The sequence below is a fragment of the Dendrobates tinctorius genome, unplaced genomic scaffold, assembly GCF_039654945.1.
Source record: "Dendrobates tinctorius isolate UK_male_01 unplaced genomic scaffold, ASM3965494v1 ptg000011l, whole genome shotgun sequence".
Lineage (NCBI taxonomy): Eukaryota > Metazoa > Chordata > Amphibia > Anura > Dendrobatidae > Dendrobates > Dendrobates tinctorius.
In genome coordinates, this window is record NW_027361679.1 from 104278234 (window position 1) to 104305065 (window position 26832).

Here is a 26832-nt window from a genome sequence, read left to right on the forward strand (position 1 = left end):
AGCCTAAAGACAGAAAGGGGGAAAAACTAACCTGCCCCAGAGCAGACCCCAAAGCAATAGGCAGCCCCAACATATAATGACGGTGAAGCAAGATGAAAACACTAACACAGATAGAAAGATAGGTTGAGCAAATGATGGGGCCCAAGCTAACTATAGGACAGGATAGGAAAGCTGCTGTCTGCCATCCGCAAAAACCCTATCAAAATGAGCCAACCGACTGATGGGAAAAACAGGCCCTGAAGTCGCTAGGCTTCAAAAGACTATCAGCACTCTGGTATATTCTGAAGACAGAGCAAAAGATCAATAGATCAGAGACAAAAATGGAATTCAGCTCACCCCCCGGCCGGGGATGGCAGAACTCCCAAAAAAACAAGGCAAGACAAAAACAAAACTGAAGAGTACAAAGCAGAGCAGAAAAACTTAGCTTTGAGATGCAGGAATCAGACTGGTCTCCAAGAATCCAGCAGGAAAATCACCAGCCAGGAAGAAGGGCGTCGGCAGCCTTATATCCAGTCCTCAATTGCAGCCACCCAGTTATCATCTAGCTGCCCAGGTGTTTGGTAATCAGTCTCACTACCTTCCTTCACCAAAGGAGGGAGTTCATCAGACCTCAATGGTGAAGGGAAAAATGAACTCACAACAGTACCTCCCCCTTGAGGAGGGGTCACCGAACCCTCATCCATGCCACCAGGGCAATCCGGGTGAGCCCGATGAAAGGCACGCACCAATCTTTCGGCATGAATATCAGAGGCAGAGACCCAGGAATTATCCTCCTGACCATAACCCTTCCACTTAACCAAATACTGGAGTCTCCGTCTAGCCAGACGGGAAACCAGTATCTTTACCTCATTTTCCATGTTACCTTCAACCAATATAGGGTCAGGAGGTGACACCACAGGAACTACTGGTTCAACAAACCTCTTCAACAAGGACTTATGAAACACATTATGAATTTTAAATGTGACAGGAAGAGCCAACCGAAAAGAGACCGGATTAATAATCTCCAAAATCTTGTAAGGTCCAATAAATCTAGGCTTAAACTTAGGAGAAGCCACCTTCATAGCGATATTTTTTGATGATAACCAAACCATATCACCCACCTTAAACTGGGGACCAACGGTCCTACGCCGGTTGGAAAACCGCTGGGCCTTTTCCTGGGAGAGAGACAACTTAATCAATACTTGGTCCCAGATCTGGTGCATTCTCTCCACCACAGTGTCAACACCTGGGCAGGCAGAAGGCTCCACCTGCCCTGAAGAAAATCAAGGGTGAAAACCAAAGTTACAAAAAAAAAGGTGACATCAAAGTGGCAGAACTAGCTCTATTATTTAAAGCAAATTCGGCCAAGGGCAAAAATGAAACCCACTCATCCTGATCGGCAGAAATAAAACATCTCAAATACGACTCCAAAGTCTGGTTTGTTCTCTCCGTCTGCCCATTGGTCTGAGGGTGAAACGCAGAGAAGGACAACTGAATTCCCAGCTTGCAACAGAAAGTCCTCCAAAATCTAGACACAAACTGAACTCCTCTTGTCAGATACAGTGTTCTCAGGAATCCCGTGCAAGCGAACCACCTGTTGCAAAAACAAGGGCACCAACTCAGAGGAAGATGGCAACTTAGGGAGTGGTACAAGATGGACCATCTTAGAGAATCTATCACAAATCACCCAAATAACAGTCATTCTCTGAGAGACAGGCATATCAGAGATGAAATCCATTGAAATATGGGTCCATGGCCTCCTGGGCACCGGCAAAGGCATCAACAACCCACTAGAGCGAGAACAAGGTTTAGACCGGGAGCAAGTCCCACAGGACTGCACAAAATTCCTGACGTCACGAGACAAGGCGGGCCACCAAAAAGACCGACTCACCAGATCTCTAGTACCAAAAATACCTGGATGACCAGCCAATGCAGAGCAATGAACTTCAGACATCACTCTCTTCCTCCACTGGTCAGGAACATACAACTTTCCACTGGGACAACGCTCAGGTTTGTCCTCCTGAAACTCTTCCAGAGCACGTCTCAAATCGGGCGAGATGGCAGAAAGAACTACCCCCTCGCCTAAGATGGTAGCAGGCTTAGTCACAACAGGAGAATCGGCAAGGAAACTCCTAGAGAGGGCGTCTGCCTTGACATTCTTAGTGCCCGGAAGAAAAGAGACCACAAAATCAAAACGTGTGAAAAACAAGGCCCCCACCTAGCCTGTCTAGGATTCAAGTGCTTGGCCGACTCCAGGTAAATCAAATTCTTGTGGTCAGTAAGGACCACGACTTGGTGTTTGGCTCCCTCCAACCAATGTCTCCACTCCTCAAATGCCCATTTCATGGCCAACAGTTCCCGATTCCCCACATCATAGTTACGTTCGGATGGGGAGAACTTTCGGGAAAAGAAAGCACAAGGATTCATTTTAGATGTCACAGGATCTTTTTGGGACAACACCGCTCCTGCACCAATCTCAGAAGCGTCCACCTCCACCTGAAACGGGAGCGAGACATCAGGTTGCCGCAAAACCGGAGCAGAAGTGAATCTTCGCTTCAGCTCCTGAAAGGAAGAAACAGCCTCCGGAGACCAATTCAGCACATCAGCACCCTTCCTAGTCAAATCCGTCAATGGCTTGGCAATACCAGAAAAATTAGCAAAACCCAAAAACTTCTGGAGGGCCTTCAAAGAAGTGGGCTGAACCCAATCATAAATGGCCTGTACCTTGGCCGGGTCCATTTCAATAGTTGACGGAGACAAAATAAATCCCAAAAATGAAACCCTCTGTACCCCAAAAAGGCATTTCGATCCCTCGACATACAGGGAATACTCCCTCAAAAATCCGGAACACAGTCCGAACATGGTCCACATGAGAGTCCCAATTCTTGGAGAAGATCAAAATATCATCCAGATAGATAATCAAAAATTTATCCACAAAGTCTCGGAATATATCGTTCATGAAGCACTGGAAGACAGAAGGGGCATTAGTGAGCCCAAAAGGCATCACCAGGTACTCAAAATGTCCCTCCGGAGTATTAAACGCCGTCTTCCATTCATCCCCATGCTTAATGCGAATAAGATTATACGCCCCCGCCCTGAGGTCAACCTTGGTAAACCAGCAAGCACCTTTAACTCTGGAGAATAGATCAGAAATCAGGGGTAACGGATACTGATATTTAACAGTAATTTTGTTGAGGGCACGATAGTCAATACAAGGCCTTAATGAACCATCCTTTTTAGCCACGAAAAAAAACCAGCACCTAAGGGTGAAGAGGATGGTCTAATATGACCCTTCTCCAATGCCTCCTTAATATACGATCGCATAGCCTCGTGCTCGGGTACAGATAAATTGAAAAGCCGACCCTTGGGGAATTTACACCCCGGGTTCAGCTCAATTGCACAGTCATAACTCCTATGAGGAGGCAAAGACGCAGACTCATTCTCACTAAATACATCCTAAAAGTCAGCCAAATAGTCAGGAACATCATGCGACTGGGGAGAGGTGGAGAAAACAGGAGCATCACTAAGGGCACACCGACAACCCCAACTCACCACAGACAAAGATTTCCAATCCAGAACTGGATTATGGATTTGCAACCAGGGAAACCCCAGAACAATGGTATCATGCAAATTATGCAACACCAAAAATCTGCAATTTTCTTGATGGTCTGGGGCGACCCGCATTACCACCTGGGTCCAAAACTGAGGTTTATTCTTCGCCAAAGGAGCAGCATCAATACCCCTCAAAGGGATAGGCGTCCGCAGAGGTGTCATAGGAAATCCACAACGTTTAGCAAAATCCAAGTCCATCAGGTTCAGAGCTGCTCCTGAATCCACAAAAGCCTTGGCGGAAAATGTGGACAAGGAGCAGATCAGAGTAATTGCCAGAAGAAACTTAGGTTGAACACCACCCACAGAAAACGTGTGTGCACAACGTTTCTCTCGTTTAGGGCAGACAGAAATAATATGCGAGGCATCTCCACAAAAAAAACACAGCTTATTAAGCCTTCTGAACTCCTGACGTTGCGCCCTAGACAAAACTCTATCACACTGCATAGGTTCAGACATTTGTTCAACAGGTGGCAACATCTCTCGTGTAGTTTTACGTTCACGTAAACGCCGATCCACCTGAATGGCTAATGACATAGAATCGTCAAGACCAGAGGGAACAGGAAATCCCACCATAGTATCTTTTACAGTTTCTGACAAACCCTTCCGAAAGAGGGCTGCCAAGGCACCATCATTCCAGGTAGTAAGGACCGCCCACTTTCGGAATTTTTGACAGTACAACTCTGCCGAATCCCGACCCTGGCTTAATGCCAACAGGGTCTTTTCAGCCTGATCAATAGCATTAGGTTCATCATACAACAACCCCAAGGCTTGAAAAAATGCGTTCACATTATTCAGAATAGGATCATCAGGTTTCAAAGAAGACGCCCAATCCTGGGGATCGCCGCGCAGCAAAGAGATGACAATTTTAACCTGCTGCGCGGAGTTCCCCGACGAGTTAGGCTTCAAGGCAAAAAATAATTTACAATTCTTGAAATTCAAGAATTTAGACCGATCCCCAAAAAACACATCAGGAGTAGGAATTTTTGGTTCAGCAGCATGTGAATGAGCAAGATAGGCGGAAATTCCCCGCACTTCAGCAGCGAGCTGCTCCACACGATCAGACAATTGCTTCATCTCCATTGAGAGAAAAATTCACCTTACGGCCTCAGAGATATAGAGGAAAAAATATGCACACACACAAAAAAAAAACATTCTGACCTTTTTTTTTTTTTTTCTTTACAATTCTCTCCTGCTACTGAGTACCCTAGGATCTGCGGTATGGCTGGTGATTCTGTTATGATGAGTCACCGAAGGAGGAAAAAACAAAATACCAGCTAAGTCCAGAAAAACCAGAGAGGTTGGCAGCTATCGGATTGCAGACCCCTGAACCTATCCACAACAACTAGCAGTAGCCGTTGGGGGGTTCCTACGGTGCCCTAGACCCCTCGATCACAGCCGGAGAGCTACATAGCCTAAAGACAGAAAGGGGAAAAACTAAACTGCCCCAGAGCAGACCCCCAACATATAATGACGGTGAAGCAGGATGAAAACACTAACACAGATAGAAAGATAGGTTGAGCAAATGATGGGGCCCAAGCTAACTATAGGATAGGACAGGATAGGAAAGCTGCTGTCTGCCATCCGCAAAAACCCTATCAAAATGAGCCAATCGACTGATAGGAAAAACAGGCCCTGAAGTCGCTAGGCTTTAAAAGACTATATCATCACTCAGGTATATTCTGAAGACAGAGCAAAAGATCAATAGATCAGAGACAAAAATGGAATTCAGTTCACCCCCCGGCCGGGGATGGCAGAACTCCCAAAAAAACAAGGCAAGACAAAAACAAAACTGAAGAGTACAAAGCAGAGCAGAAAAACTTAGCTTTGAGATGCAGGAATCAGACTGGTCTCCAAGAATCCAGCAGGAAAATCACCAGCCAGGAAGAAGGGCGTCGGCAGCCTTATATCCAGTCCTCAATTGCAGCCACCCAGTTATCATCTAGCTGCCCAGGTGTTTGGTAATCAGTCTCACTACCTTCCTTCACCAGAGGAGGGAGTTCATCAGACCTCAATGGTGAAGGGAAAAATGAACTCACAACAGAGTTCACTGCAGTTCAGCCGGCTGGGAACGCAGCCTCAATGACGTCACTGATGCTGCGCTCCCAGCAGCTCAGTCACCAGTGGTTCTCCGCCTGTATGGTCACATCATGGCACCATCAAGGTTGAAAACTATTTCTCCCCCAGACATTGGTTACAGCGTGGGACAGAATGATGGAGAGGTGAGGGATATTGTTGTTTTATGATTTTTGGTTTCTTAAAGGAGAACGAGGGCTTTGGTGGAATTAGGCGAGGTTGTAAGTATTGTTTAATTAAGGTTATTAAAGGAGTCTGTCATTTTTTTCACTTAAAGGACTTTATTCTTGGTGTGTTGTTTTTATACAATGTAACTATGGGGTTAGTATTGGGGGCATCTTATTGACGCCTCTCTATTACTAACCTTGGAGCTTTGTCACCTGACAATACAAAGGTGACAAATATGAACCCCACTTGCCACCGCTACAGGGCAAGTGGGAAGAGCCGTGCAAATCGCCATAATTGGCGCATCTAATAGATGTACCTTTTCTGGGCAGCTGCAGGCTGCTATTTTTAGGCTGGAGGGCCAGTATTCATGGCCCCTTACCAGCCTGAGAATACCAGCCTCCAGCTGTCAGCTTTAGCAAGGCTGGTTGTCAAAAATAGGGGGGACCCCACACCTTTTTTTTTTCCCCTTAATTATTTGTTTAAATCATGTAAAAAAACAGCGTGGGGACCCCTCTATTCTTGATAATCAGCATTGTTAATGCTGACAGCTGAGATTTGAAGCCCCCAGCTGTGAGTTTTGCCTAGTTGGTTATCAAAAATAGAGATGACCCCACGCAGGTTTTTTGATATTATTTACAGCGCAGGAGCCAGCTGATGAATACTCCCATCATCCACTCCTGCTTTCACTGTTAGTGGCAGCAGGTGTCAGATGATGGGAGCTGTTGTCCCATCAGCTCACACCAGTGACTAAAGATAACATTTTATACCTGTGATCAGAGCTGAGCGCTCTCGCTGTCTTTTGACAGTGTGGGAACCGCGGCTCTCTGACCGGCAGGGATGGTTTTCCCGCCAATCAGAAGCGTTTTTTGCAGATTCTGTCATGCATATGACAGCATGTTAAACACTGTATTGTTTGACCTCCCCCCCCCCCCCCCCCCCCCAATTCATGTGAATGGGGTTCGGGTCGGCTCTGCTGGATGACAGGCCGTATGGACGCATCATGCAGCCTGCCATCTAGATGTAGCGGAGCTAACTGTGAGGTCACATCCTGCTGTCCTTGACCTTTCTGCAGCACATATGCTGCAGTAAAAGTCAATCTGCGTATTTGCAGCCTTTTTTCACTATTCAAGTCAATTGGTGAAAAACACTGCAAAAACGCTGAAGAAAAAAAAAAAAAAAGCTGAAAGTGACAAGCTCTATGTAAGAAAAAAAAGCGCTGCAAAGCACGAAATCATCATAACAAAAAAAAAAAACACTGTGTATGAGATTTCTTCAATCTCATAGGCTTTGCTGGTATGGTACTGTAAAAAGCAGCTGAAAATTTGCATTAAAAAAAATCAACAACCATTGTGAACTTACCCTAAGGCCCCGTCACACATAGCAATCTCGCTAGCGAGATCGCTGCTGACTGCTGAGTCACAAGTTTTGTGACACAACAGCGATCTCACCAGCGAGATCACTGTGTGTGACAGTGATCAGCGACCGCCCCCCCCTGCCGGTATCGCTGATCGCTGCAAGAAACCTCTGGACATTTTTTTTCGTCGCTGATCTCCCGCTGGCCAGTAAGCATCGCTGCGTGTGACAGGCGGGAGACCAGCGATCAGCTGTAAAATAATAAAAAAAAAATATTGTTTTATTCTCACCTTCCGACGTCCCGCGCAGCATTCCCGCCTCTCTCCACTCTCCGGTCCCAGTGATCCTTTGCAAGAATGACCGCGAGACTTCGCGATCCCGCGAGAACGGACTTCATCGTGGTAATTCTCGCGAAGGATTACTGGGACCGGAGCGTGGAGAGAGGCGGGAATGCTGCGCGGGACGTCGGAAGGTGAGAATAACAATATTTTTTATTTTAATTCTATTTTTGACATGGATCTATGGTATCAGCACTAACGAACACAGCGATGCCGGGCGCTCGGCATCGCTGTGCTAATCGCTGGAGAAGCTGTCTGTGTGACAGCTCACCAGCGATCACATAGCGACTTGCCAGCGATCCTGACATGTTGATATCGTTGTCGGGATCGCTGGTAAGTCGCTATGTGTGACTCCAGCTTAAGTCTACAGGATTAGCTGCATGAAACAGACATGATCCCTTCATATTACTTTTTTTTTTTTTTCTTCATAGACCTCAGAGGGATCATTTTGTGGTGGTGGAGGGGGGGTGTTAGTGGCTTATATCATTGGCCATACTGATCATACTTTATTCTCATTTATTTCACTTTTGTCCTAGAAGAACAGTAAAGTAATTGTCCAGGGGGCATCTTATATTAACAGCCCATCTTTAGGTGCCCAAACAGCCGCTTAAGGCCTGTTTCACACTTCCGTTTTTTTACGTCAGTCAAAATCTGCCACTTTTCGAAAAAAACGGATTCGCTAAAAAAGGGGCGGATCTTTTTTCCCCCCTCATAGACTTACATTAGCGGCGGATCTTGACTGACGGTCGTCTGTCCCACCCGTTTTTTGACTGATCCGTCAAACATTTAGCGTCTCCCAGGCGGATGAGACGGACTCTGCAACGTTTTTTCCGAGCGACGGTCCGCTAATTTATATTGCGCATGCCGGGCAGATTCGCTGGAGCAGGGCTTTTAACCCCTGAGTAGCGTTCCGGAACGTATCTCTCTCTCTCGGCCGCAGATCCGTATACAACACTGATCCTGTAGCATCTGTTTAGCCCATGACGGAGGTGGATCCGTTTTTAACCGCTCTGGCGGATTTGCCTCCCGTCAAAATAACAGAAATGTGAAACAGGCCTTAGTCACCAGGTTTATGATGCCCCATTTGAGGGCAGCTTTCTGTAGGGTTGTGGTTTCTACTCTTTGATTCATTTACTGAATTGCTGTAGTTTTCATATAACAATGTTTTATCAGCTACAGCTGTGCTAGTCCTCTCATGGATGATCTCCTGCTATGTAACCCTCCATATACATGAGTTATGTCTAGCTATTGGTTGGCAGCTTCCTGCCTATGCACAGTGTAGCCTTAAAGCTGTGCTGTGGGATGGCGTATATAGGCTTCTTGGTAATGATCTCTCAACAGCTGCAGCAAGTAAAATCACTTTCATCAAAATGACAGCAGTTGACATATTTCTGGAATCGGGGTCCCTATTCATACTTATTCTGCTCTCAGATTGAAACTCCCTTTAAGGAGTGGGGAAACTTTTTTTTTTTTTTTAAACATTTATCCTGTGAGTGATCCCCTGGTGTCTGAATAATGTACACTCTTGATCAGGACAGCATATAACAAGTTTGTTGTCTACTTAGGTATAACAAAAATGGGGCGCACCAACTGTACCAATCACAAATATATAAATGAAGGTTTAGGTGCAGCAACAGTGGAATAATAAACATGAGAAGAGAAGAAAAAGAACCACTGCAAATAGCGCACACTGAACCAGTACAAAAACAATGTTTTATTGATGCAGCAATACAATTAAAAACATAATAAAAACATATGAAGCATCCCACAATATATAACAGTGAAGTATGGCATATCACACTTATAGATTATGCTGTAATAACCTGTATATCAACCATGTGGTCCAACCTCACTGCAATTAATCACAACAATCACCCCATAAACCTGCTCATGGAGACCAAGGGCCCTATTATTGCACAATCACTGCATGAAATATTTCCATGCATGTGTCCCTAAATATTCACTGGTTAGGGCACACAGGCCATAATAAGCCAACAGCAATATGGCCAATGCCCACAATCCAATATTCAATTGTACCACACAAAAATTACTCCAGAGCAACCAATAATAAGGTCGCAGTGATAATAAGGTCACCTCCCCTGATGAAGCCGCATGGGTTGCGGCGATACGCGTGGGGTATGATCCTGGGTGTAGCACCCACTTGGTTATAGCTGTATTTTCACTGCAACCTTATTATTGGTTGCTCTGGAGTAATTTTTGTGTGGTACAATTGAATATTGGATTGTGGGCATTGGCCATATTGCTGTTGGCCTATTATGGCCTGTGTGCCCTAACCAGTGAATATTTAGGGACACATGCATGGAATTATTTCATGCAGTGATTGTGCAATATTAGGGCCCTTGGTCTCCATGAGCAGGTTTATGGGGTGGTTGTTGTGATTAATTGCAGTGAGGTTGGACCACATGGTTGATATACAGGTTATTACAGCATAATGTATAAGTGTGATATGCCATACTTCACTGTTATATATTGTGGGATGCTTCATATGTTTTTATTATGTTTTTAATTGTATTGCTGCATCAATAAAACATTGTTTTTGTACTGGTTCAGTGTGCGCTATTGGCAGTGGTTCTTTTTCTTCTCTTCTCATGTTGTCTACTTAGGGTCACGTTTCACATAGCGACGCACCAGCGATCCCGACAGCGATACGACCTGGTAAGGATCGCTGATGCGTCGCTACATGGTCGCTAGTAAGCTGCCAAACAGGCAGATCTGTTCAGCGACACAGCAACGATCCAGCGATCCATATAACGACCTCGGCGGTCGTTGGTACCTTGTCACACAGCAGCTTTTCTGACTATTCCCGCCTGCGTCCCTGAGTTCTGCATCGCCAACGAGGTCGCTCATCGGCGTCAAAACACAGCGATGCATGCTGGCCAGCGGGACACCAACGATGAAAAAATGGCCCAGGACATTCAAGCACGATCAGCGATATACAGCGGGGGGGGCGGTCGCCGCTGCGGGTCACATGTAGCGAGATCGCTGGCAAGGTCGCTGTTGCATCACAAAATCGGCGACACTTCAGCGATCTCGCTAGCGATCCCGCTATGTGAGACGGGGGCTTTACTGTTGGCGAGGTCGCCTATTTATTTTTATTTATATTACTTATATAGCGCCGTTAATTCCACAGCGCTTTACAAACATTATTGACACTGTCCCCATTGGGGCTCACAATCTAGATTCCCTATCAGTATGTCTTTGGAGTGTGGGAGGAAACCGGAGACCGCGGAGGAAACCCACGCAAATACGGGAAGAACATACAAACTCCTTGCAGATGTTGTCCTTGGTGGGATTTGAACCCCGGACCCTAGTGCTGCAAGGCTGCAGAGCCTTTGTGGGCTAGTCCTAAAGCCTGGCTAGCTTGGTTGGCCTGGTTGTTCAGGCAACTGATGGACCGCATATAATGCAGCCTTTCATCAAGTATTTTTGCCCTACATGTAGTTTGTACTCCTGGAAAGGTCACAGCAAATGTGCTAAGCATGTTCATAAGATTCCATTATCCCACTGATTTTCCGTTACAGGCTGGCTGGCATACGTACGATACCACAAACAATGAAGTGTAGCATAGTAGACAGAATGAGGACTGATGCCCACTGTTCGGTGTCTTGCAGGCATCCTTTTTAAGATAATTGATGAACTTTTTATTGTGTAACGCTAAAATGCTATAATTGCTTGTAGATCAGGTTCTTGTGACTGCTTCAATACAGTGGCATCCATAAACTTTAATGGTGGCCGTTGATCCATGCCTATTGATTAAATGAATGCTACTAATGCAATGTGTATGTAGCCATACTCTCGTGCTGGGCATCCAGGAGAAATGGTCTAAAAGCACAGCTGAATGTGTGGAGCGGTCTGTGACCATGGGCAGAAGTAATGCACTTAGAGTTAAAAAATCAGCTCAATTTTTCGTCTAATCCTACAGGTTTGCATTTTTGACTTTCAGAATAAGACCATAATTAAATTTTTGGGATAATTAATGATGTTTATACTTAGTCACATCACATTGTTTAATTTCATTGCTGCTTTTTAATTACCATCGCCTTGTTTTCCAGATGTTCCCATTACCTGTGGCCAATGGTAAGAGCAGACCTACAACACTGGCCAGTACTCAGTTTGGTGGATCAGGTAATGACATGAAACTTTTTAATCACTTTGCCAACTGTGCTTTTCTACTTTTTTTTTTTTTTGTGTTTCTTTGAATTGGAATTGTCTACATTAAAGGAGTTTTCCACTTTTAGAAAAGTGGACCCCAAATTATTTTGGTTTTGTAAAATAGCATAGTACTCGCCCTCCCCCCGTCGCTGCTCCAGTGTCTGTGTTTTGGCTGCCACGCTGACGACACGTTGACTGCTCACATCACTGCTGCAGCCAGTCATTGAGGTCAGCAACTAGTGCCATCTTCATCAGGTGGTCGGGTCTGTCTTTGGACTCCAAACAATTCCTGTAATAACACTGCCCTTGGGGTATTATGTGCACATGACGAGTTTTTCAGGCAGTTTCTACCTGGAAAAGATATCAGAGTGCTCAAAAGATTGTACTTATGCATTTCTATGTAAAAACGACTTGTGCATGGCGTTCAGTCTTTGGCTAGTCTTCAACTGCTTCAAATCTCTAAAAACGCCCAGTGTACCTCGCTTAAAGAAACATGGAAAAAAAAATGGAACAACTGATACAACAGATTACACACAATAATATGACTCTCTCCACAATTAACAATTCTAGCAATAGGGATAAATGATATACCAAAAGAAAAAAAACTATATAGTCTCACATATAATAATGGTAACAAATCATTTAATTGCATCCCATTGGGAAAGGAAAGACCCTCCAAAAATAGGACATCATAGAAAGAATAGCTACACATAATGTGTATGAATTTAATCACGCCATAAGACGCAATAGATTTCCCAAATACTCAAAAAATTGGGCCCCATGGAGTAAAGAATTCACAGCACCACCTAGTCCCCTCTAATCACAGGAGAGAAGGAAAGCGAAAGGGGAAAAAAAATCAGCATGAGAAGTCCTCAGGTGGCTGCTAAGGATCCCTCCTTTGCAAAAGGAGAATTATCAGTTGCAAAAGAAATGTTGGCTTGGAATACGAGAATTTGTTTTATTAAATATAGAATTATTAGGAATGTAATTAGAAGTAAATACATTGTGTATTATTGGTGGACATAAAGTTGCTACAATTATCTATTAAAGAAAATAAATACAATTATATGTTCATAACTACTTAAACAGATTTTTTTTTTCTCTTTGAGAAAATGGACTATACAGCATTTACTCCTGTTTTTATCCTAGGTTTGGATATACCCATTCCTTTACCCCCTCCTTGCCCTACCCCTGCCCATCTCTCCCATTACAATAAATAATGTGTTAAGTATAGTAAATTTTGAAAAAAGAGATGCTTAAAAAATAAATAAAACATCTACTGAAATAGTAAAAACGCCCAGTGGTTATAAGTGACCTGACCATTCTTCAAGCGTTTTCCGCTCAGAAGATGCTCTGCCCTTTACAGTGCAAATCAATGGAAAAGCTTGAAAGATGCTTGGCTGGAGAATTTACCCATCTTTTTGGTTGAAAAATGAGTAGCAGCTTCTTTCTTATTCAGTGAAGTGTAACGGGGTGTGCCCACGTTGCGTTTTTTAAGCGTTTCCGCAGCACTTTTAGACAAGCGTTTCCGCTGCAGAAACGCTTAAGAAAAGCATCCAGTGTAATATAATGGAAAATGCACATGTTTTGCTAATGGTGCGTTTTTTTCCGCTGCGGAAACGCTTAGCAGAAAAAAAGCACGCGTTTCCGCATACATTCAATTGTATTGCAAAAACACATAGCCTAAGCGTTTTAGCATGCGTTTTCCTATGTGCCCACGTAGCGTTTAAATCCGGACACTGAAAACTGGACTCCTTCCCAAAAATCGCGCAGTTTTACCGTGATTTTGCCGCGATATTCAAGCACTTTCCAAGCGATTTGAAGCATCGCTTGGAAAGTGATTGACAGGTTGGTCACACTCGTCAAACATAGTGTTTGACAAGTGTGACCAGGTTTTTACTATTGAGGCCGCCTATGCGGCATCAATAGTAAAAGAAAGAAAGAATGTAAAAAATAATTAAAAAAAATAAAAAATCAGGGTATATTTACATTCCGACGTCCCGCGCTGCATTCCCGGCCTCAGCGTTCCCAGCGATGCCTTGCGAGACCTGTGATGACGTTGGTCTCGCGTTGCTATAGCGATCTCACGAGACCGCTAGAGTCACCCGAGACTGTCATTACAGGACCTTGCCGCAAGGCATTACTGGGAACACTGAGGCCCGGGATGGCAGCGCGGGACGTCGGAAGGTAAATATACCCCGATTTTTTTTATTTTTTATTCTTTTTTTTTTACAGGGGTATGGTACCCAGGGCCTGGAGGACAGTCTCCTCTCCTCCACACCGTGGGTACCAACCGCACATGAGACGCTTAACTTCCTGCATGGTGGGCATAGCCACATGCGGGAAGTAAGCGATTCTCATGCATTCCTATGGGTGCGGAATCGCGGCAATTCTTTGCGATTCCGCACAAAAGAATGAGCATGCTGCGATTTTTTTCTGCGATGCGATTCCGCCACGGAAAAAAGCGCAGCATTAGCACAGCATGTGCGGAATGCCATAGGAATGCATGGGGGGCGTTCTGTACAAGATTTTTAAATGTTTTCGCGCCGAAAATCGCAGCAAAAACGCTTAAAAATCGCATCATGGGCACACAGCCTTAACAAAAGCGTCAAAAACGCTTACAAAAGCGCTTCATAAAACGCATACGTTTTCCCGGGAAGAGGGAGTGCGTTTCCGCTCAGGAATATTCTGCATGAAAAACGCTACATGGGCACATAGCCTAAAAACTAGTGGAAAACAGTAAAAAAAAAAAAAAAAAAAAAAGTCAAAATACCATGGGAAAATTCTACAGAAAGAGCATGCGGTCAAAACCATCAGGGAAACACTTGGGAAATTACACAAGACGCTTCAGGGGAAAAAAAAAAATAAATGCAATTTTTTTTTTTTTAATTTATTTTTTTGAAGCATCGTCTGCTTGAATAACTTGTTGTTTTTTTCCGAGTTTAAAAAAGTTTGTGTGCACATACCTTAAGGCTATTGCCCATGAACCTGGAGTTAGCAGGGCATTGGACGTAGCGCATGTTCACAGCGTCCAAAGCGCTGCCGTCTATTGAACGCAGGTAAATCTGCATGTGATCACTGAATCGTGCGGATTTACTGCATCCAATACGTTTCTACTGATGTAATTTCTGTTGTGGAGACTAGCGTCTCTACAAGAGAAATTGACATACTGCGGTCCTGAAAGACGCGCCGCATGTCAGTGTCCGCGGGTGATACGCCGGCACACCTATATGCATCGTGGACGTTGGATTTCTATGCTATAACAGCTGGCCAAATATGCAATTACGTGATCATGAGAACGTACCCTAAGGCTGTGTTCACACGTAGCTTTTTGTGGTGAAAAACAAAGCGTTTTACTCTTACAGCAAAGTTAATAAGATTTCTGTAATCTCATGCACATGTTGCTTTTTTTTCCCTTGCAGTTTCACACCTGTAGCTTGTCAATTCTTTCAGTGTTTTTGCAGTGTTTTTTACCCATCGGGTAAAGCACGTCAAAAATGCGCATTTTTTTATGCAGCCATTCTCCTGGCATTACATCAGTGTTCACATCAGGTTTTTCTGCTGCAAATCTTGAACGAGTTCACATGGTCTTGGGGTATGTACACACGATCAGGAATTGGCAGCGCTTTGGATGCAGTGCATGTACGCATATGTACTGTTCTGCCACTTACCTTTAACTACATGGCCACTTTTATAAATACTAGGTGTTTTAAATATGGTAAATAGCTGTATCTTTTCTATTAAAAATCTATTTTACCCCTACAACTGCCCCACCCCCTCCCCAAAAAAACCTGACCACACACCTTGGAGCTTATAAAGGTGGTGACAAGAGCATTGCTCACCTGTTGTTTTTTTTTTGTTTTTTTTTTATGTTTTTTAATTCCTTTGAAAGCTTTAGCGTGTACCTCCGATTTTAGTGTGAAAGTGTGCAGTAATGGTCTTTCTAAATATGTTGTATAGCAGTTTCTACCGACGTGTCAGCATGGACTGTCCGCATTCTGTGTTGTGGGCTGTTCTCTATGCAAAAGGAGAGAGCATTGTATGTATCCAATAAGGGGGCATGACTATGGAATCCCATTATATTCTTACAGCCTTTCTCTTGTACTATGCTAATAAATAGGTAAGGGTAGCATGGACAATGGCAGAACTACCATTTTACCAATTAAAGGGGTTTTCCTGTGAACAAAAGTTTGTTTTAATCAATAGATCTTGGAATAATAATTTCCACAATTGGATGTGTTTAATAAAATGTTCCCGTGCTCAGATAATCTCATAAATGTTCATCTGCTGTGTACTGTGTAATGGATGTGTCTGACCGTACAGGAAACATGGTCTGATCATGATCATTTTTCATGTCTTTGGGTAAGCTTTTAATTTTGTCCCTTTTGTGTATGAGTTTGATATCCCAGCCTGCTGTGCATAGGCAGAAAGCTGAAAATCTGTGATGTAGGCAGGTTTACACACAGCTCAGTATTCAGACAACATTTTAGATCTACAGCAAGTAAAAAGTGATTTTTTTTTTTTCCAATCAAAACTACAGCAAGCAGCCCAAGTAAGTGATGGATCACTGGTATCGGGGCCTCCCACATCATGCTGCTCTCAGAAGAGTTAGTAAAAATATGGGGACAGATTCCCTTTAAACCCATGACTGAACAGTAAGCTACAGGCAGAGAAAGAAGCTGATTGTGTACTTTTGATTTATGATAAAATGTTGGTTACTGATTTAGTTTACCCAAGCGTATAAATTAAAAAAAAAAAAAAAATCATCCGCAGAAGAAACAATTTTTTCCATCTGTATTGTCATCAGTATGTCCACTTTGTATGGCAAAGTATTTCTGCACTGAGGTATTACATTACAGGCAGAAATCAGCTAAAAAAGGAGTCTTTGAGAGGAAATAAAGGGAATTATTTGTACTGTAGCTGTGACTTCCAACCTGTCCCCCCCCTTCCCCCCCCCAAAAAAAAAAAAAAAAAAAAATGCAAGCATACAGTGCCTTGTGAAAGTATTTGGCTCCCTGGAACTTTTCAACCTTTTTTGGTCAAGAATCCACAACAAGTGGAACAATTTTTGTGGAAATTAAAAAACTGAAAAGTGGGGCGTGCAATATTTTTCGACCCCTTTACTTTCAGTGCAGCAAACTCACTCCAGAAGTTCATTGTGGATCTCTGAATGATCTAATGTTGTCCTAAATGACTAATGATGATAAATATAATCCACCTGTGTGTAATCAAGTCTCTGTATAAATGAACCTGCTCTGATAGTCTCAGGGTTCTGTTTGAAGCAGAGAGAGCATTATGAAGACCAAGGAACACAACAGGCAGGTCTGTGATACTGTTGTGGAGAAGTTTAAAGCCGGATTTGATACAAAATGATTTCCAAAACTTTAAACATCCCAAGGAGCACTGTGCAAGCGATCATATTGAAATGGAAGGAGTATCATACCACTGCAAATCTACCAAGACCCGGCCGTCCCTCTAAACTTTCTTCTCAAACATGGAGAAGACTGATCAGAGATGCCACCAAGAGGCCCATGATCACTCTGGATGAACTGCAGAGATCTACAGCTGAGGTGGGACAGGCTGTCTATAGGACAACAATCAGTTGTACACTGCACAAATCTGGCCTTTATGGAAGAGTGGCAAGAAGAAAGCCATTTCTCAAAGAGATCCATAAAAAGTGTTGTTTAAAGTTTGCAACAAGCCACCTGGGAGACACACCAGACGTGGAAGAAGGTGCTCTGGTCAGATGAAACCAAAATTGAACTTTTTGGCAACAATGCCAATCGATATGTTTGGCGTAAAGGCAACACTGCTCATCACCCTGAACACACCATCCCCACTGTCAAACGTGGTGGCAGCATCAAGGTTTGGGCCTGCTTTTCTTCAGCAGGGACAGGGAAGATGGTTAAAATTGATGGGAAGATGGATGGAGCCAAATACAGGACCATTCTTGAAGAAAACCTGTTGGAGTCTGCAAAAGACCTGAGACTGGGACGGAGATTTGTCTTCCAACAAGACAATGATCCCAAACATAAAGCAAAATCTACAATGGAATGGTTCACAAATGAATGTATCCAGGTATTTGACTTGGCCATTCTAAGTCCAGACCTGAATCCAATCGAGAATCTGTGGAAAGAGCTGAAAACTGCTGTTCACAAGCAATCTCCATCAAACCTCACTGAGCTCGAGCTGTTTGCCGTGGAAGACTGGGCAAGAATTTCAGTCTCTCTATGTACAAAACTGAAAGAGACATACCCCAAGCAACTTGCAGCTGTAATCGCAGCAAAAGGTGGCGCAACAAAGTATTAAGTTAAAGGGGCTGAATAATATTGCACGCCCCACTTTTCAGTATTTGTATTTCCGCAAAAATTTAAAATAACCAATAAATTCCGTTCAACCTCACAATTGTGTCCCACTTGTTGATTCTTCACCAAAAATTTACATTTGGTATCTTTATGTTTGAAGCATGATATGTGGGAAAAGGTTGAAAAGTTCCAGGGAGCCGAATACTTTCGCAAGGGAATGTATATATTTTTTGTGAATACTTTGAGATGAGCATTATTTAAAGAGGTTTTAAAGGCTGAAGCTGTATTTCTACAGTCAGTTGTGACTGCAGATTTGCTAATCTTTTATTTTCTGACCTTTTTCTATTAGACAGTTAATTAAATGCTAGTTTTTTGGTTTGTTTGTTTTTTTTAGGAGAAAATGCTACAAAATTCTCAAGGGCATCTTCCAATCATTTGGGTTTTATTTTTTTTTTATTTGCCTTTCAATTGCCTCCTATTCTAAAGTATAGTGCTTCTTCCAATCGAAAAATGATTGAACAATGGACGTCACTTCGTTGAAGTGCTTGGCGGTTTTGAAAACCTGAATCATTTTTAACAGTTGCTCAAATGCCTGAATAAATAGGAAGTTATTTTTTTCCTTAGAAATTATTAGATTCTTTTGAGCATTTTGCAAGAGCGTTTTCTGGCATTTGTCATAACTGACCTGCTTAAAAAAAAAAAAAAAAAAAAAAAAAAAAATTGAAAAAGTGTGAATGAACCGTTAAAGTGGTTTTTACAAGTTACCAAATCTTTTTGCAAAAAGCACTCTCTTTATGGAAAAACAATATGCTGCAACTAGATGTCTGTGAGCTAAAGGAAAATATTAAATACATTATAAGCTGCGCAAGTTTTTTTTTTTTGTGACTTTTTTTTTCACATTTTCGGCTGGGTTTTTTTTTCTCTGTACATTACCAGATACAGCACAAACAAAAAAACAAAAACCACAGGTGTAAAGGAACCCTTGGATTGCGTTCCCATGGGACTTTTTTTTTCCTACGCATGCTTCTAGCTTGTTTAGCCAATTAAGAGAACAATACCAAAACAAGCGCAGATTATTTTCCTTCCGGATTTTGACTAAAATCCGCTGCGTCTTGCAGCACTAGCACCATGGATGATACACACAGTACAGAGAATAATCCTTTGCAATGCATGGCTTGTGGTTACGTCCACCGTGGGAACTGTCCCATGCGAACCCGTTCTAAAATCTGAAAATTCAAATCAAATTTGCTTTTAATGTGGAAATAGAATAGAGATATTAATGTGTGCAACATCGCCAAGCCCAGCTATCAGGTTTCAAGAGGGTGTGGGGGTAGCAACTTAAAAGAATATTTTTTTTGTGAAGGAGCATGCTTTATATTGTTGCAAATGTGTGGGGTTTTTTTCATATTGGGAGCGAAAATCTGTGTATGTTGTGTTTTTTTTTTTTTTCCAGAACATGTAAGTAGAATAGATAATATAGCTTATTAACATGCATTAGATGCACAATGTTAGCGGACTTCCCTCCACCATAATTCCCTCTTCAACAACCGCCATACATGCACAACACAAACTGGGTGCAGTGGTATGGTAGGAGCAGGGCTGGACTGGCCATCTGGCAATTCTGGCAAATGCCAGAAGGGCCTGTCTGGTCATGGGCCACCTTGTCTGCTACGTTGTTAACAGAATCAGTGTTCTCATGACACTCACAGTTAAGAGTTGTGACGAAGCACAAAGTCGCTGACTCCGTCACTTACCCCAGCAGGCCACGGGTATCATTAGAAATATTGGTCTTGTAGTACATTTTGCTTTCCTCCATCCAGGGTAATATTAGTAATATATCCCATCTGGGGCTTGGGGACTGGGACAGCATGGGCCTGTGTGATTTCAAATGCCAGGGCTGAATTTCAGTCCCATTCCCGTACCTGGGTAGGAGCTCCACCTGCGCTATACCCAGCAGATGTTGGCTGTGTGGCACTAATGCATCAAGCTTCTGCCACTCGGTGGCATTTAAGTCATGCAATCCACATGTTGCACAATTACTTGCAGCCATTGGACCCCCGCTCATGTGATCCAGGGTAACAATGGCTTTCCATGTCTGCCAGGGGCCTGCTTTATAGCCGAGCCACTTATGGGCTTCATAGGAGGCTGTGTTTTTCTCTCTATACTACATCATATAATTAATGTGCTCAGCATAAATGAGTACACCCACTTTGAAAAATAAGAATTCTATCAATATCTCACTGAATACAAGAACCACTTCTAAAATTTTGATGAGACTTGTGTTTCATAGAACATTATCAACCTTAGGTTAAAAAATGGAATTTTCATTGCAAAATCTCCAGTTCTATTCACATTACTTAATGGAAAAATGAATATCCCCCACATCAAAAACTATTACATCTAGTATTTTGTATGACCTCCATAATTTTTAAAGACCGCACCAAGTCGTCTAGGCATGGAATGAACTAGTTGGCAGCATAATGCAACATCTATTATTTTCCATTTTAAAGAACGAGTGCTTTTATCGCCTTGGTGACTGTTTCACCATTACAGCTTATTCCGGGGGCATGACGTCCGCTACCTCACTTTCACGGAAATCTTGTTAAAAAAAAAAAAAATAATAAAATCAAGAAGTAGCGTCAACCGTCCAAAGGGCCTTGTTTTATGTTTTAAAAACTTAGAACCATACCAGAACCTTTTCAAAGTTTTTATCATGCCATTTTCACATTTGTTATTGTAGTTTATATGTTCAAAACATCGTCTTCATACCATAACTGTATCAATAAAAATATTTAAAACCTCTCACTAGCTCTATTGACTGAAAAATAAAGTTACTGCCATAGAAAATGGTGACACAAGCCAAGTTTTATGTATTCTAACAGATTTCTGAGCGTGTTTTTTTTTTTTTTTTCTTCACCTTTTAAAGGTAATCTGTCACCCCCCTGGATGATTTTGAGCTATGACTATGGGCATACAGGTAATAGAATGGTTAAACCAGTCTGTATGTCTCATAGCTGCAGTGTAGATCTTGAGAAATTGATTTAGAATCTTTTATGTTCATTTCTTCCAGGGTGTGCAGTGCCTGGAAGAAATCGCTGCCTCCTGACTTCATTATAATATCGCCGCCCTCCCATCAGCGCCACACTGACCTGTTCAGCGCTGTAATCCCGCGCATGTGCTATGCATGGTTACGTGGACGCTGTCAGCCCTCCTATGTGCAGTGTCTGCATTGATCTTCTGCGCAGGTACCGGTGAGTTTCTGCTACTGCGCACTAGTGAAGTCAGGAGGCAGTGATTTTTCCCAGGCACCGTGTGCTTCGGAGCCTGGAAGAAATCATTATCATATAACATTATAAATTAATTTCTCAAGATCTACACCACAGCTATGAGAGGCATTCAGGTAAGATTGGTTTAACCATTCTATTACCTGTATGCCCATAGTAATGGCTCAGAATTGTCCAGGGGTGACAAATTTGCAAAGAAGCAGAATATGACATTGCTTATGGTGTTTATTATAGGACATGCAGAGAAACCTGTCTTCTGAAAACTGCTCCCACACACATGTATTCTCTGCAAGTCCCGTTTTTTTGGCTGGCACTTGTGTTTAGGGATAGTGTTGGCATGGTGTCCTACTGCAGACCTCAGTGAGTCTATAATGCTTTTTGAGGGGGGGGAAGGATTATGGAAACATTTTGTTTTGATTTTTCACTATGTATAAACATTAAATTGCTTTTTTTAAGTGAATATTTTAAAAAAAAGCTACTTTTTTAAATTTGTTTCCCAGCAAATACAAAGTGAGTGATAGGAGTGAGCACCACTGCAGTGGAAATGCCACATCTAGAGCATGCTTCAGTTCATTACACCATTTCCCCAAATGTAGCACGAATAATGACTTGTATGTAGATCTTTTCCTATTTTACTATGGACTTTAGAACAACATTTTGAAATAACGGTGTGGAAAAAGTCTTAGATAAATGATATTTGAAACCTGACCAAAGAGACTGTCGCTTATTATTTTTTTAATTGTTTTTTTAACACCCTTTTTAAGCAAAAAATAAGTAATTCACGTGTCTGGTAGATTAGCCTCCGTCTCCCTCAATTTCTGATGTCTGTCCAGCAATATGGGGACAATGTCTCCTATGTTACTGGATATTTTATTCTGTTAGCTTGGTGCATATAAGGCTGCTCATTAATCTGAACAGAGCAGCGCTCCTGCTCCCAGATTTGCTAGTCACATTTTGCTTCCAACCCCCAACCTCCCTGTTTGCTTTATTTTTTTTTCCATTGATTAAAAAACAAGATTTAGCGAGGATGCTTTTTGAATATGCATGAGCTGAAGAGATTAATATGCATAATTATGTAAATTGGGTTGCAATTAAACAACCAATTCTTGAGGGTGAGAAGGGGAATGGGGGAGGGTTGTTGGCACAAAAGGCCGATAGTTGAAGGGCATTATGTAGCCTCATTATTTTGTTAGTTATATGTGCAGTTCAGTATAAGCAAGACGATAAAATTGGAATATGTATTTAACAAAATTATTTTTTTCCTCCACAAAAGACACAAAATGCCGGCAAATCATCTGATGTGAAGAATCTGATTGCTATAAGGTGTTACATGTCAGGCTTTTACCAGGGAAAGAGATGGAGATAAAAGGAAAGGGAGGGTTACATTTCTGTAGCTGAAGCACTGAATGAGACCAGTGGAGAAACCATGGCAGCACTTTTTAATCTTGCATAATCTATGCAGAAAACTTGCAACATGTCCATCATTTCATGCTTAAAGGGATGTAGTCCACCTATATAGACTGGGCCAACATTTAAGATGTCCATGCACAAAGAATGAATGGGATGGCACTCACCATCCTATAAAATCCATGATTTATTGAAGCATTAAAAAAAATCTTCAGCAGTGGAGCAATGTGTGGGATACAGTGATGACAGCCATTTCATGCGGCTGCACTTCTATGGGTCCTACTCGTAGATGTGCAGCCGCGCAAAACGGCCGTCGTCCTTGTATCCCACACATTGCTCCACTGCTGAAGATTTTTTAATGCTTCAATAAATCATGGATTTTATAGGATGGTGAGTGCCATCCCATTCATTCTTTGTGCGTGGACTTTTGGCGATGTTTCTTCCTGGATTGAGCACACGTGTGTCCAGGCACATAATCCTGTAGCATGTGGTGGTATTCCTTTGGCGGGCCGCACAGCCCTCCATGTGCTTGCCAGAGAGAGCCTGACTGCCATTAGGTACCGAGATGAGATCCTCAGACCCCTTGTGAGACCATATGCTGGTGCGGTTGGCCCTGGGTTCCTCCTAATGCAGGACAATGCCAGACCTCATGTGGCTGGAGTGTGTCAGCAGTTCCTGCAAGATGAAGGCATTGAAGCTATGGACTGGCCCTCCCGTTCCCCAGACCTGAATCCGATTGAGCACATCTGGGACATAATGTCTCGCTCCATCCACCAACGTCACGTTGCACCACAGACTGTCCAGGAGTTGGCGGATGCTTTAGTCCAGGTCTGGGAGGAGATCCCTCAGGAGACCATCCACCGCCTCATCAGTAGCATGCCCAGGCATTGTAGGGAGGTGCTACAGGCATGTGGAGGCCACACACTACTGAGCATCATTTCCTTGTCTTGAGGCATTTCCACTGAAGTTGGATCAGCCTGTAATTTGATTTTCCACTTTGATTTTGAGTATCATTTCAAATCCAGACCTCTGCGGGATATTAATTTTGATTTACATTGATCATTTTTGTTTTATTGTTCTCAACACATTCCTCTATGTAGTGAATATAGATTTGCAACTGGAATATTTAATTCAGTGATATCTAGGATGTAGTATTTTAGTGTTCCCTTTAGTTTTTTGTGCAGGGTATCTTGCACCACATTGGCCGTCCTAGACATGCTCTCTTAAAGGGATGTTGGCCACCCTACAGATTGCGACCACACACATTGTATCAGTATGGTATTAGGTGTGGGCAATTAATTTTCCCGAGGGGCCACATGGGAAACAGTGACTGTTGTGGAGGGCCAAACCAATAGGCTGAAATAAATTCTGCTCAATAATATTAAAACATTAATTATTTTATATTTTATTGCTTTATTGTTGGGCACAATCAAGTATGCTGACATCCCTCTATATACCATTTGAGCCCCCACATAGCCGCCCCGTGTCCAGCAGGAGACCCCATAGCCTCCCCATATCCAGCCAAACATTCCTCCATACACATGGAAAAGAAAGAACACAACATACTAATCTCACTTCTGTTCCCCCTGCGCTCTGCTCCAGTCTCCGATGCACTGATTCTCCACAGTTCACACCAGACGTGATGAAATTACATCATCCCGTCAGTTGTTTCCCATGCTGATCAGTGGAAGAAGGGCCCAGCAGCCCCTCCTCAACCAATGCGATCACCGCAGATATCAAACAGAGGTGACAGTGTATGGTCAGGAGAGGGTACGATGCGGCTGGTAGGCCACTGGTTTCAGCCCCTTGGGTGTCTGTCTATGAGAGCCTGACTGGAACAGCCAGAGGGCCGAATGTGGCCCGTGGGCTGCACTTTGCCCAAGTCTGGTGAAAGGTAAATACATGTGTATATAATATATATTTCACACCATGCTTTGCACCATATTGGCCCTGTCTGTAGAGATGGACATTTTTTTTAAGATTTGAAACGATACACATGTTGTAAGTTTGCTGACTTATATGTCTGTTTAGGCATCTATATGTAAACTGGGGAGTTAGCGTGCTCTCTAGTCAAGATAACGAGGTGCAGGTCCAACCGACCAGTAGGTCCCAAATTTAAATTGGTCTAATTGACCGCACACTCAAACAGATTTTATGCATTTTTTGCATAAAATCTGTTTGAGTGTGCGGTCAATTAGACTAATTAGGCATCTATATGCACATCACTTGTGGATGCACAGCATACTATGTATACAAATACAACTTACCGTAAAAAGAGTAAAGGCCCTTTTACATTTAGCGATGCACCAGGGATCCGACCAGCGATACGACCCGGTCAGGATCGCTGGTGCATCGCTAGTGAGCTTCCACACAGGAAGATCTCACAGCGACGCAGCGGACGATACTCACCTTTCACACACAGCGATCCTGACGTCCTCCCGCCCGCGTCCAGCGTCGCTCGTCTCACACAGCAGGAAGCCGACGACGAGAAATGGAGCCACCCGATCTTGCGCGATCAGTGATGGACAGCGGGGGAGCCGGTCGGAGGTAAATATCACACATAGCGATATCGCTAGCAATATCGCTATAACGTCACAAAATCAGTGACGTTTTAGCGATATTGCTAGCGATATCGCTATGTGTAAAACCCCCTTAAGGCTGGTTCACATTAGCATATCTGTGCGCAGCATATGATCCGCATGCGTCACGCGTACTATATTTAACGTTATGTACACAGGGACGTGCGTTTGCATCAGTTCGCATGCTGATGCATACGCATGCATCGTTTCACGGTGTGCGGCGAATGCAACATGTTGGATTTTTTTGAAGCATCAATTATGTGCATGCGGATGAGTGCATCAAAACAACGCATTACTGTCTGTGGGAACGCATTGGTACGCAAGGACATGCATACGCATGCTTTCGATACGCATGGGTACTTCAGAATGAGCAGGTCCAGGAAGTGTTACATTAAACATTTATTATTTTTGTTAATAAAAATTCTTTTTTTTTCACTATCCCGGTTTTCTTTCCCTTTATTTAAACGTGTGTATTGTTGAGTGAAGTATTAACGGGTTTTAGTCAAGGTGTTTAGTATTAAAGTTAAAGTGAAGGTGTTTGTTTTAAAGTCTGCAAACATTACAGGTACATTTTACTTATTAGCGGCTTAAACCATTTTGTCTTGCTATGCCACACGTCCAATATCCGAAACAAAGTAGGCAGAAAATGTATCCCTCATTTGGGCAACTTCCACTGTAGTCCTCAGAGGGCGATCTTGGTAATACTGCAATGTGGGGGGTAACAGGTTCCTCAAGTTCTAAGTGGTGTCGCTCTTTCACCAGGGTGTAATTGTGCAGAACAGCACACACTTTCACAACCTCATCAATTGTCTCAATTTTTAGGTAGTTGTAAATTCTTTTGGTCTGATTCAAGTCCCGACTTGCGTTTGGTTTTATGAGGTTGGCACACATTGAATTACCTCCTCTCCAACCACAACAAATGGCATTGGTGGTCCTTCGGTGTTTGTAAAAGGTTGTGGGTGTGGAAAATTGAATTTATTCCCATACAAACATTGGCCCATGTCAGTTTTTGAAAGTCTGAGCCATTTCCTCGTCCGAATGAGCCAACTCCTCGGCGACAAATCGACAGTCAGCATCTGCAATCGCCATGAGAACAATTGAAAAGCGTTTTTTGTAATTGAAATATTCGGATCCACTTCCAGCAAGTTTCATAATCCAAATGTGTTTACCGTCCACAGCCCCCAAACAGTTTGGAAAATTACAAATGTCCTGGAATTTTGCAGCATTTTCCAGCCACAGTTCATTTGTGGGTTGGGGGAGGAATTCTTCATGCAAAACGTCACCTAAAGCAAGGCAGGTCTCTCCAACAATCCCAGAAAGCATGGACACTCCAATACGAAACTGAAAATATAGAAATGTCTATCTAGTAGCCAGGAATCTGCCGAACAGAAAATGGGGGGGAAAAAAAATCAGTACATGGCTTTTAGAACAATCCTATTATGACAGGTGTTTCTTTTTAAAAATTGCGTACCTCAGGGTCACCAACAGACGATCCTCAGCAGGAATTGCTCAACGTAGCTGTGTGTCGTGCCTGGTGATGGATCCTCGGACACGTAGCAGC

General features: G+C 43.0%; 1 protein-coding gene across 8 annotated transcripts in view; it reads left to right on the forward strand.

Annotated features, from left to right (window-relative positions):
• Positions 1 to 26832, forward strand: part of TCF3 (transcription factor 3) — a 161396-nt gene that overhangs the window by 57169 nt on the left and 77395 nt on the right. For all 8 annotated transcript variants that reach the window (XM_073545752.1, XM_073545724.1, XM_073545733.1 and 5 more), the window contains one exon: positions 11597 to 11669. In XM_073545752.1, the coding sequence (XP_073401853.1) occupies positions 11597 to 11669 (73 nt within the window). The remainder of the gene's footprint in view (positions 1 to 11596; positions 11670 to 26832) is intronic.